This window comes from Periplaneta americana, chromosome 6, assembly GCF_040183065.1.
Source record: "Periplaneta americana isolate PAMFEO1 chromosome 6, P.americana_PAMFEO1_priV1, whole genome shotgun sequence".
Classification (NCBI taxonomy): Eukaryota; Metazoa; Arthropoda; class Insecta; order Blattodea; family Blattidae; genus Periplaneta; species Periplaneta americana.
The window spans coordinates 129,289,325-129,301,774 of NC_091122.1; the positions used below are offsets into that span (position 1 = coordinate 129,289,325).

At 35.2% G+C, this 12,450-nt stretch overlaps 1 protein-coding gene across 5 annotated transcripts in view; it reads left to right on the top strand.

The window, feature by feature from the left end:
- Nucleotides 1-12,450, top strand: part of LOC138701729 (ATP-binding cassette sub-family C member 4-like) — a 102,830-nt gene that overhangs the window by 28,798 nt on the left and 61,582 nt on the right. For all 5 annotated transcript variants that reach the window (XM_069828939.1, XM_069828940.1, XM_069828943.1 and 2 more), the window contains exon 2: nucleotides 4,476-4,654. In XM_069828939.1, coding sequence (XP_069685040.1) covers nucleotides 4,581-4,654 — 74 coding nt within the window. In that variant the 5' untranslated portion in view covers nucleotides 4,476-4,580. The remainder of the gene's footprint in view (nucleotides 1-4,475; nucleotides 4,655-12,450) is intronic.

Consider the following 12,450-nt stretch of genomic DNA (forward strand, 5'->3'; position numbering starts at 1 on the left):
AAGCTAAAATTTTATTTATTAACCACATTTCAAAAAGGAATCCTTAAACTCCGCCTTCATGTTCCACACACTTCGACACTTGCTTAAGAAATGACGCATTACTCACTACAGTTCCCTTTAAGAAATGGGGGCGATGTTTTCCCATATTCTGTTTCTCTGTCCTTCAAGAATATGAAGATTATTTTTTATACATTTTATCTTTTAAAGTTCCCCACATATAAAGTCACTCGTGGTTAGGTCGGAGACCGAGGGTGACCGCTCACTCCCACTGATAATTATATACCTACCCGAGCACTGTATGAAGTTCGTATTTCCGAATTAGGTGCCAAAACTATTTGGAATAAGAAGCTGATAGTTTCAGAATCTCCTTTCTTAATTATCTTAGTGAAAAACATGAAGTTTTACCTGATTATATTTCGTGGCATTTTACATTAAAATTGTAATTTGTCGAATCACCGCTGTCTCCGCAACCAGCGAATGGGAGCACATTTGCCGATAACAAAAGTTGCCGCTTTCCGGACGGGAGATAATTTAGTCAGTCTATATTGTAGCCTATGTAATATAGTAGAGTCTACAACGGTACCGTAAGCACATCCACATTCAAAGTGACCTCCCCGACTACAATGATCTTGTCTCAGCGTTTGTACAACTGTTGGAAACTAATCCCGGAATATATTATTCTAAATCACCAGCTTGTGTTGCAACTATTACAATTTCCAATAAATAACAAAACCTATGCCTAGAATACCGTGACTTCTGCGAAATGTTTTTCTATAACATCCTGAGTCCTGAGTATACTATACTATGCTATATTATTACTCTACTATACTATACTATACTATACTATACTATACTATACTATACTATACTATACTACTATAATATACTATACTATACTACTATAATATACTATACTATTACTATTATTATAACATACTATACTTCATACATTATTATGATATAAAGTTTATGTGCAGAGACCGAAAGTATAGTATATTTATTATTTATTTACAAACTGCCCCCATCGAGGGTATACTCTCACAAAAATATACATATGTAAATAATATATCTTGATTACACAACTTTTAACATTATATCACTTCGGAATATGTATTATATGTATTTCTCGTGTTAAATTTTGCCGTACCTGGTTAACATGTTTCGGCCTGTTATTGGTCTTCTTCAGAACTGGCTGTTGCTGGTCTTGGCGCCTTTCCACAGGAAACAAAGCAAAAAGCACCAAGATCACCAACAACTAGTTCTGAAGAAGACCAATAACAGGCCGAAACATGTTAACCAGGTGCGGCAAAATTTAACACGAGAAAGACATATAATACATATTCCGAATGTAAATAATAAGTAATGAATAATAATAAAACAAAACAAAAAAGGGACATGAGAAATTACAACTGCATTAATGTGGCATCATATGATTAATTAGAATTTTTTAAACACTGTTATTACACTGTCATCCCTCAGAGATGTATGCAGAGCAAAAGCTGGGATTGTCCCTCGAGCACCTATGAGCAAGTCGAAAACCTCAATGTTCAGCTTGAAATAATTAATTGTAGGCTCATAGATCGATTTCTTCTCATGGTGAACCTCGGCTGACTGATGACATCCTACTCCAAAATGCATTTGTGTCCTAAGTGCAGAATTTTTTCAGCATTTTTCCTCATGTCAGTGACTTTTTTTAATGTAGAATTATATTGAACTTCAAAAATCGAACAACAAAATTGTTTCAGGACTCAGGAAAATACAAACACTGCACTCGGATCCATTTATTCTTAATTTATGTTTGTTGAATCATGTTACGAAATTCCGTTCGCGTTTTGCCTAACGTCTGAAAGGATTTTCACATGATGGGCTTATTCACTGCCATTTTAACACACTTCACACTAGCTAACGTTGTTCAAACAACCAAATGCGCTTGTCACCGATGGTAAAATATATATGTACATGTGGCACTACATGCATAACATACAACTTATTTTGAAATACAATGCATCGTAAAGCCGCGTGGTCGTCGATCCAAGTGTTTACCTACTGCTATGTAGGTAGGAACAAATTTTGATTACATACTAATATTTCATTCTGACATATTTCAGAAACATATGAAGCGGAATTTAATCATAATTTTAATAATAGTTAATCTTCGTCTAATATAGTTTCGACTTGATAGTAGACCTGCATTTCAGAATTAGAATTTTCGCTTCCAAGCGAATAATTAAGTTCTCAACCCGAAAGAATGCTCTACATTACCGAGCCTGTAGATACTAACTTAGCAGTCGTAAATTACATAGTTCAACATTTTAAAGTCGTAAAGGTACAAACAAACAGTCAAATACGTGGAGTTAGATATGGTGACGAGGACAAAATTCCACTTCTGAATATGTGCTGTATTAACATTATTATTATTATTATTATTATTATTATTATTATTATTATTATTATTATTATTAGCCTATTATTATCACCTTTTGTCATCCGGTCTGCTGTCAAAAAAATCTGAAAGTTAGAATTTATAGAAAAGTTATATTCCTGGTTGTTCTTTATGGTTTTGAAGCATTGACTCTCACTTTGAGAGAGGAACAGAGGTTAAGGGTGTTTGAGAATGAGGTTCTTAGCAAAATATTTGGGGCTAGGAGGAATGAAGTTACAGGAAAATGGAGAAAGTTACACAACGCAGAATTGCATGCATTGTATTCTTCACCTGTTAGGAACATTAATCCAAAAGTTTGAGATGGACAGGGCATGTAGCACGTATGGGCGAATGCAGACATGCATATAGAGTGTGAGTTGGGAGGTCGGAGGGAAAAAAATCTTTGGGGAAGCCGAGACATAGATGGGAGGATAATATTAAAGTGGATTTGAGGAGAGGTGGGTTATGATGTTAGGGACTGGATTAATTTTGCTCAGGATAGAGACCGATAGCGGTCTTTTGTGAGGGCAGCAATGAACCACTGGGTTCTCTAAAAGCTATTTGTAAGTATTATTATTATTTTTTTTTATTTTTTTATTTTTTTTTTAAGAAAATGTAATTACGCAATTTCTAAGAAACAGCTCCATCGCTCGATTGTGTTTTCATTATTGTTATAGATTGTAATGAGTAGAGACGAGAATTCCATGCAAATGCATGTTTTTATAGGAACATAGGACATAGCTCAAACTTAATACTTATCCATTTCATTACTTTCCGGTTCCAAATATGTGTACTTTTTTCGTGCATATTTGCATGTTTTGGCCTTTTTAGAGATAAAAACATGCATAATGCATATTTAAGCAATTTTTAGCTTAATCATGCATATAATATACATTATATTCAGTTTAAATGCAGGTTTTAATGGTTTTGAGTGGACACCTCAGTTTCTCGAGTATTATGTCCCTTATTTTAGCATCATAAATCAGGAGTGAAGAAAGAAACAACTAAATAACAGAAAAAGATTTATTCAAATTTGCACCCATAACGTCTTGCGATGTAGAGAGGTCATTCTCTGCCTACAAAAACATATTGACTATGAAGCGCAGAAACCTTACAGAAACCAATTTAGAAATGATGTTAGTTTTTAATTGTGCAAAAAAAGAGTGAAGTTGAATAAGAAATTTGCAACAAAAATGAAAGTGCATATTTTAATGTTTTTTCCGCATGTTCGTACATGCCTAGATCATATATGTAACAGATAGCTCATCCCTATGTTAACTTCGGCAGTACTTTGAAGAGAACAACTGCCAGGATCGCCACCCGTCCGCCGTAAACGAGCACGAGATGACAGTTCAGTCGCTAATACAATTCAAATGGGAATTTTGACGTGACTCCTTATGTAACAACTACATGGCAGCATAGTAAACCTGAGAAAAGTTTCCGTTAAAGCCTATAAGGCCGAGCTATCTAGATATATATGATCTAGGGTGCATGTTTCATAGTTTGATAGTGCATGAATCCATGCATATTTTGGGATTTTATAGTGCATGAAATTCTCGTCTCTAGTAAAAGTGACAAGTACTGGAGCTCAAACATAGAGATATTGGTATCAAATATAAGAGTTAAAAATAGTTATCGGTATCCAGTACAGAAGTAGAAATATTTATCTGTATCGAGTATAGAAGTCAAAAGTGATTACCTGTATAAAAATATCGATATCAAGTATCAAGCTCGAAAAATTGTTAATGTTGACGATTGTACAAGCTCAAAAATAGTTGTTGGTATCTAATATCCTAGGACAAAAATATCTAACGTGATCGAGTATTGAATTGAGAAACATATATCGGTATCGAGTTCTCGAGGACCCAGTTGTTGTAAACTGGTTTATGTATGTTAGCTCATTCTACCATTGAAAGTATATTGTTGAAATCTGAATTAAGAATAGTGAATTGTGATGTTTGAAGAATATGATCCCAAATGTGTGGCTGTCACGTGACAAATATCAGTGTAGCGAGATAATGTGCACCACTAACTGTGTGTTTTGTCTTTACAGCGATGAGCAGCAGCAGCAGTGCATAATTGTTCGGAGCGTCATCGACTTGGTTCTGTAAACGTCACGTAAATCAGAAGGAGTAACAAGAAGAAGCTTCTCAGCATCATGGAACCCATAAAAAAAAGAGAGAAACCGCACCCCTATGGGAGAGCCAACCCTTTGTCCAAACTCTTCTTCTTGTAAGTACAAATCACTCAGTTTCTTATTCGTTCTGTCAATAACAGTCAATCAATATGTTACTCATTGGTCAACATCAGTCAATCAGTCTCTAATTTGTGGTGAAATGAAATGCTGTGTCAATATCTATCTACTCTTCGTGGATCAGTGAAGAGAGGTGCTAATATTAATCGATCAGTTATTTACATATAAGTAAAGAGCTGTGTCAATATCTGTAACTTATTTGTGGATACGTGAAGTGTGATGTTAATATCAAGCTCTTATTCGTTAATAAATTAATTTTGGTGTCAATATCAATCTTTTATTCGTGGATAGGTGAAATGCGATGTCAATATAAATAAATAAATCTCTTATTCATGGATAATTGCAGAGGGGCGTCAATATCAATGTTATTCGTCGAAGATTGAAAAATAACCTCAATATCAATCTCCTGTTCGTGAATCAATGAAGAGCGGTGAAAATACCAATCTCTTATTTGTCAATAAGTGAAAATCAGTGTCAATATTAATCGATCACTTATTAGTGAGTCAGCGAAGAACGGTGTCAATATTAATCTCTTGTTCATCGATCAATGAAGAGCGGTGACAATATCAATCTCTTGTCAATAAATGAAAAGCGGTGTCAATATTAATCGATCACTTATTAGTGAATCAGCGAAGAGCGGTATCAATATTAATCTCTTATTCATCAATCAATGAAGAGCGGTGACAATACCAATCTCTCATTCATCAATAAGTGAAAATCAGTGTCAATATTAATCGATCACTTATTATTGAATGACCGAAGAGCGGTATCAATATTAATTTCTTGTTCGTCGATCAATGAAGAGCGGTGTCAATACCAATCTCTTATTCATCAATAAGTGAAAATCAGCGTCAATATTAATCGATCACTTATTAGTGAGTCAGCGAAGAGCGGTGTCAATATTAATCTCTTATTCATCGATTAATGAAGAGCAGTGTCACTACCCATTTCTTATTCATCAATAAGTGAAAATCGGTGTCAATATTAATCGATCAGTTGTTAGTAAATCAGCGAAGAGCGGTATAAAATTTATTCTCTTATTCGTCGATCAATGAAGAGCGGTGTCACTACCAATCTCTTATTCATCAATAAGTGAAAATCAGTGTCAATATTAATCGATCACTTATTAGTGAGTCAGTGAAGAGCGGTGTCAATCTATTAGTCTCATGTTCGTGTCTTAACATTATTTGGAATGGCCCCTGAGAACGACTATGTAACTTAATCTTTCTGAGAGTGCTAGAGTGTTTTATATAAAAATCATAGAGACATGTGGTACTATCCGCTCTACATTAAATATATAGTAATACACAACTCAGATGAAGTTATAAGTTTGAAGAAATAGACTTTATATATAAACACGAACATAATTTAAAACGTTTCTCCAAGCGATTATGACATTTACACGTCACACCACGTGCAAATCTATAGTCATATTTTAATGTTTCTACGTCACATCTTATCTTACACTCGTATATGTACACCATTTTGGAGCATTTCAAGTTTGTGCACTCACCGTGAAATATAAGCTCAAGAAGACTCGTCCACAACAAATTCCTAAATTCTTAAGGCGATAAAGTTAAACTGTAGCTACCACAATATTCCTGGTTATAAAGAACTGCGTAGCAAACACTTCTTTAAGTTCTTCTAATAAGATTTTAATTATTTGTATCAACTGCGAAGCTGTTTAGGTCGGTGGAATTGATGATATCGATTTAAGTCCGAGAATTCTCCATTGATTACGTGACATTTGCTTTACAGTTCTTGAAAATTTGAGTAGCAATAAATACTTTCAAGAAAACATGACTGTCCACCTCTGTGGAGTAGGCTAACGGTTTGCATATCTGACTCTGAAACGAGAAGGATGGGGTTCAAATCCTGGTTAGTTAACTTGTCTCAGTCCCACGCCGTGGCGTCGTGGTCTAAGGCATCCTGCCTAGGATTCGCGTTACGGAATGCACGCTGGTTCGACTCCTGATTGAAAAAGAAGTTTTCCCATGAAATTTCGGCCAGTGCATGTGACCGGTGCCCACCCATCATCGTGGTGCACTTGGGGAGTTAGGTAGGTAGCGAAATCCGGTTACGAAAGCCAGCTATAACGGCTGGGGGGATCATCGTGCTAACCATACGATACTTCCATTCTGGTTGGATGATCGTCCACCTTTGCTTCGGCATTAATTTGTCCCAAGTTACATGGCTGGGATTTTCCGAGGTTTTCCCTCCACCAATTGAAGCAAAATTGCTAAATAACTTTCGGCATTGGTCCTCTGACTCATTTCGTCATCATTTATCCAAATATGCCTATGATTATTACCACAGTCCGGGTTAAGTTCACGGTGCAGCGTGCTATATTCGTAAATGAGCGCGACCGTTCGGCGGCAAACATAATTCAGAAGCATTCCCCGAACACCGGCTGGCGATGCTCGGAGGGGGCTGACATAGGGACGGACGGGGTGGCCTGTTTCTAACCTGGGTACGCACGAACTTCAATATACTCACTCAGCCGATGTGGGTAGGGAATGCGTCCAGTTCAAGGTTAGCTCAACTGATCTTGTAGGTCGTAGTGACACACTCCTGAAATAAATTCAAACCCCTAGTAATTAATATGAAACCTAGAGTGTAATATTCCGCACTTCACTATTACTTGAGTAACCTCATCACTTCTAACTAAGTCAACTTTACACTACGGTGGAGACAGATTGGTACATCTCGTAATTCACAATTTAGACAGTCAATCAGTGTTTATAAATCCGGGTATTATATAATTTACAGTAGAAGGTCGTAGATGGAATATTTATATTTGGCCTCTAAGCCTCGCTAATGATTCACTATTTCAATCACATATGTTCAACAGTCATTCAAGTTTAGGTTTCAAACTATTTCTGGAGTGAAACTTCATTATACAGGGTGCGAGCCGAACATTATGAAACAAAATCCTATGACGGAAGTTTTAAGATAGCTTTGAGTGTTGTTGTCACTGGATTGTGTATTTTGCTATGTTATCGCGTGAATGCAGTTGTTGTTTGTGGTTTTCCGTCACTTTACATAAATTAATACATACATTAGTGGGAGTGGAGCTGCTGCCGGGCAGTACGTCTTCTGTGTTGTGTTGTAACGTTATACAGTCTAAACCAGTGAGTGAAATTGCATTGTTGAGAAGCTGCTTGCTATAAAATATTCCAGAATCAGAGGTTTAATAAACGACAGCCTGTAACTTTCGACTCGGTCATTTCCGGACCAGGGTTCCTGATCTCAAATTGATACATGTGTTCTTTGTCATCATCCCTGAAAGTTTGTAACACCACCTCTGAAACACCCTGTACACTAGACTGTGGTTTAATTTAGTTTTGAATGAAATGTTACAATTAAGAAAATAATAAATTACTGGAATCAAAATACATGCGCGTCTTACTTGTGAATTATAAAGATTTCCTTTGTACTTTCTTCACAGAGAAAGCATTGGTGATGTAATCAAAGTCGATCTGACGAAACACATCAGATTCGATGCAAAGAAATGTACTGTATTCATACTTGCAAATCAAGATTTCAGGTATAACTCCCTGTAAAGTTGATTGTATTCATACTTATTCATTGTTGAAATAAAATTGATTTGTAAAAGTCAAGCTGTGGTTAATTTTTAAGCATTAATTTTAATTTTTTTTTTTTTGATGGTGTAATTATTACGAGTATTTCTTACCTCGGTAAATTTAAAAATAAACCTCCAACTCTTTGGGAATAAACATTTCATATCGAATTATATAGTGCACATGCTGGAAAGTGATTAGGCCTAAATAGTATTGTTGACGATATATTTGAAATGTAACTGAGAGTTGTGGTTACTATTCATAGTGATAATATAATAAACACACATCCAATGTGATTTTCAACAATGCATTCTTGTTTAGACAAGCAATTAAATTTAAGCAGTTTCATAGTATAATAACGTGATTCCGGCATTACAATATAACTATACAGCTACACACTTTCCTTTTGTGCGAGATCGTGCGTATTTGCTTGTTTTCCGCACAGAACCAATCCGCGGGAAATACCACATTCAGTATTCCCAACGTAACACACATAACAATTTCCCTCTTCTTACCGTTTAAGCGCGACATTCATTTTACTGCTTTAGGCTTTTAACATATTATTTTTAGAGACGTTTAACATAGTAATAATTATAAATTGGAAACTTACCACTGCAATTTCACCTAAATTGCAATGTTAATTATTGTTTTTAAATATTTGCAAAAATTAAGTAAAGTCTACTACTCCACGAAACTTATTGCATTCCTGATACAAGTAACATTAAGGAAGCCGTGAAAAAATCAATAAGATTCCAGATGCCGATGTTATTACTGCAATATGTTATATAAATAATATTGTTAAAATATTAAAATGAAAAATAAATCATTACATAAACTTACCGTTTGTTTTAAGTTCGCATTTATAGATTGGGGGAAAAAAAAGACAGACGTATATCACGGCCTGCTGGAGTATAGTAAACACAGAAAACATTTTATAGCAAGAAAGATATTTTGGTGTTCCGAAGTTGCCGTCATTAAACAGAAACCAACATGGAGATTTCATTACAACTAATTAGAAATTCGTCTTTCAGGTATGTAATAAACGATCTTCGCACAAAATAATGTACGATACACGAGCGGTATGTTTGTTTTCATGTTCTCGGAAATTAAAAAAGCTCAACTACGTTTCGCTTTTTCAATCTTTTCCTCGACCATGAAAACGTCAACAAACCGCTCTTGTAACGTATATTACTATTACTCTCGCCACGACCACGGCAATGCAATAACAAAACAATATCTCACTTCCACAAGGTGTTCAAGAATAAACTTTAGAAAATTTTACCAATAAGTGTTTTAAAAATAAATTTAACTATAAAATGAAAATGGAAAAAAGGAGGAGAAAGAGAGAGAAAAAATTCTGCCCCCCCCCGAAAATTACCGCCCTAGGTAGCTGTCTAGGTTGCCTAGGCCTAAATCCGGCACTGCGGCCATACGAGGTTTGTAATGTGGCTACGTTTACATGACTTATCTTTCTTTGAAGACGTGGAGTTCAGTTACACCTTGTCTTTAAAAATCCATTTCATTTGTTTCAATGTCCTTACTTATAAAATACAGCTTTTTTGACAAAATTAAAAGTCAATAAGCGTAGAAAATCTCGAATAATTTATACCAGAATCAAGGTACGCATGTTATCTGTGTTTACAGAGCCACTAGTTTCTTCCACGTCCGCATTTGCGCACACATTGCTGTGTCTGATAATAAGTGTACTAACATTGGCACCAACATGTATTATTTGATCAACATCAATTATGTGTAGAATATTAACACACGTGTTTCATCGAGAAATTAAACGTAATATTGACAGTTGAATCTGCATACCTCATTACATTTCCCTTTGCACATGATAAGTATCGTGGTGTGCCTTTCATTGTACTTGAAACAATGGTGTAAGAAATCCCATCCCTACAACTGGCGTAGGCAATCATTTTATAATATAAAATCAATTCGGCAATTATTATTTAGTGAGATTTGAGTAGATGTTACATTTCTCTACGGTACGTTACCAGCCCGAAGACGGGTATCGCAAAATCGTTCAATTTATTGATATCCTAGCGACAGGCTGTAATTTCCTGAGAACTTTAGGTCTACTGATTTATCTACATTGCCACAACACTATTTGCTCCACATGGGGCTAATTTCATATATTGGCTGAGGAAAACAATACTGTATGTGGTTCGTGATTCCCCGCCTTTGTTATATCTGTGGAGTTCTTACTTTATTTTTACATCACTTTCACAGTTACTCACATACTCAAGCTAGTGCGAAGTTCTACGTTATATTGAATGTAGTCTATCACCGAGGAAATTGTTTCGTGTAGTTAATATTATTTTTTCTTTAATATTTCAAATCACATTATACTGTACATGTTTATTGTATTTAGGTCACTCAAATTCTTTGAGCTGATGTCTTTAATGAAGGTTAAACGAGCGTTGAGGGACTTCCGCCGATTTTGGAATAAATACTGAGCCACTTAGGTTAATTTCAAATTAAGAAACACGCCAAACGAATCATCTTTGCACCAAAAACGGATGCTCCCTGGACCAAATTATCGTATTTTATAATTATTTGAATGCAACAGAAGTCAGAAGTCTTGCTAAAATCAGCGGAAGTCCCTCAACGCTCGTTTCACCTTAATGAATAAATAAATATAAATCATGATCCGTTTTGAATTGAGCGTGTACAGTTTCGTGTGTCTGCATATGTGTGGTGGCTACCCGGAGTTGATATCGGGTGTGGGTTCGATTCCCGCTTGAACTGATTATTTGGTTGGGTTTCTTCAGAGATTTTCCCCAACCTAAGACGAATGTCAGGCTTCATCTCACTATCATCAATTCCATCGAGGTTAAATAATCCAGTAGTTGATACAGCGTCGTTAAATAAATAAGTAAAAATGAAGCTAAAAATTGCTTAACAAAGAGAAAATTATGAGGAAAATTTATTTTCATATCAATACAATTATAAATTTTATAAAAATCAATGTGCTAAAATGAATTTGCTTAATACAGGGAAAATTTTCAACAAAATGTATAATTATATCTGTATAATTATCAAATTTAGCAAAATCAGAAAACTAAAATGTAGCTTAATAAGAGGAACATTTTTACGAAAATTTGTAATTATCGTCGGTGTTATTAATACACTCTGTAAATCCAATGATCGCTGAAATCGAAGTATGGGATTTAACGGTTGCAAAATATGGATCTTCAATGGTTTATGGACAATTAAGAATAAAGAATACATTTTCCGCAATTGAGAAAATAGAAAACCACGTATTGGAATGATAACAAGCCTGTTAATACAAAACCTCGTATAGTTAATGTTTGGATATACCACGAGTTTTTGGTGCTTTTTTCTGTCAACATAAAATCTTGTAAATGGTCAATAGGAGGTTTTGGTACTTATATTTAGTAAAAATACCTTCGTACGGTCCGTTAATATGTTTGTTCTTACTGAAGAAAATGTTGTTTTCTGTGGTTACGAAGTTCTGGAATAACAGCGACGTTATATCTGTACAGTTATACAATTTAGTAAAATCAATCATTTAATAAGTTGTTTAATATGGGAAAAATTTTCATCTTCTGATTTAAAATTGTCCAACAATTTTTCATTACTAACTGTACTACGTTCTTGAGAAGTGCGGTACAATATACGTAGCAGCAAATTCTGCCAACAAAAGTAAGATAAGCGCTGGAAGGTATAACAGAGCCTTATCAAATCATAAAATGACACGTTTACAAGCGTCATGCTCTGTTGCGTCCATTATACTTAGATTGTGTGCAATCTCAATAACGGAATCCAGTTTTGAAATTTAACAGTCGAAATTATCTTGACTACCTTGAACGATTTTAAAATTATTCTTGCTTTCAGTAGACGCTTTAATTTCGCGATGTTGGTAGATAATATGCACGTCGTAACACGAGCAACCGGTAAGAACTAGTCGTTAAAATTTAACTGAAGAATATTGCCGGAGAATCTTTAGTGTATTGTAAATAGCCTATTAATAATTTAAATATATAGGCTATGTCACTAATACATTAAGACTGGTTGAGTGGAAGAGAAGGTCTTATGGCAAGGATCGGCAAAAATGTCATCGTGATCACTAGCAATACTGTACTCCAACCACGAGAAAGTCTTTGGAGACTGAGACGAAGCGGGGTAATGCTGTGAATGAATGTTGATGTCATAAGGTCACA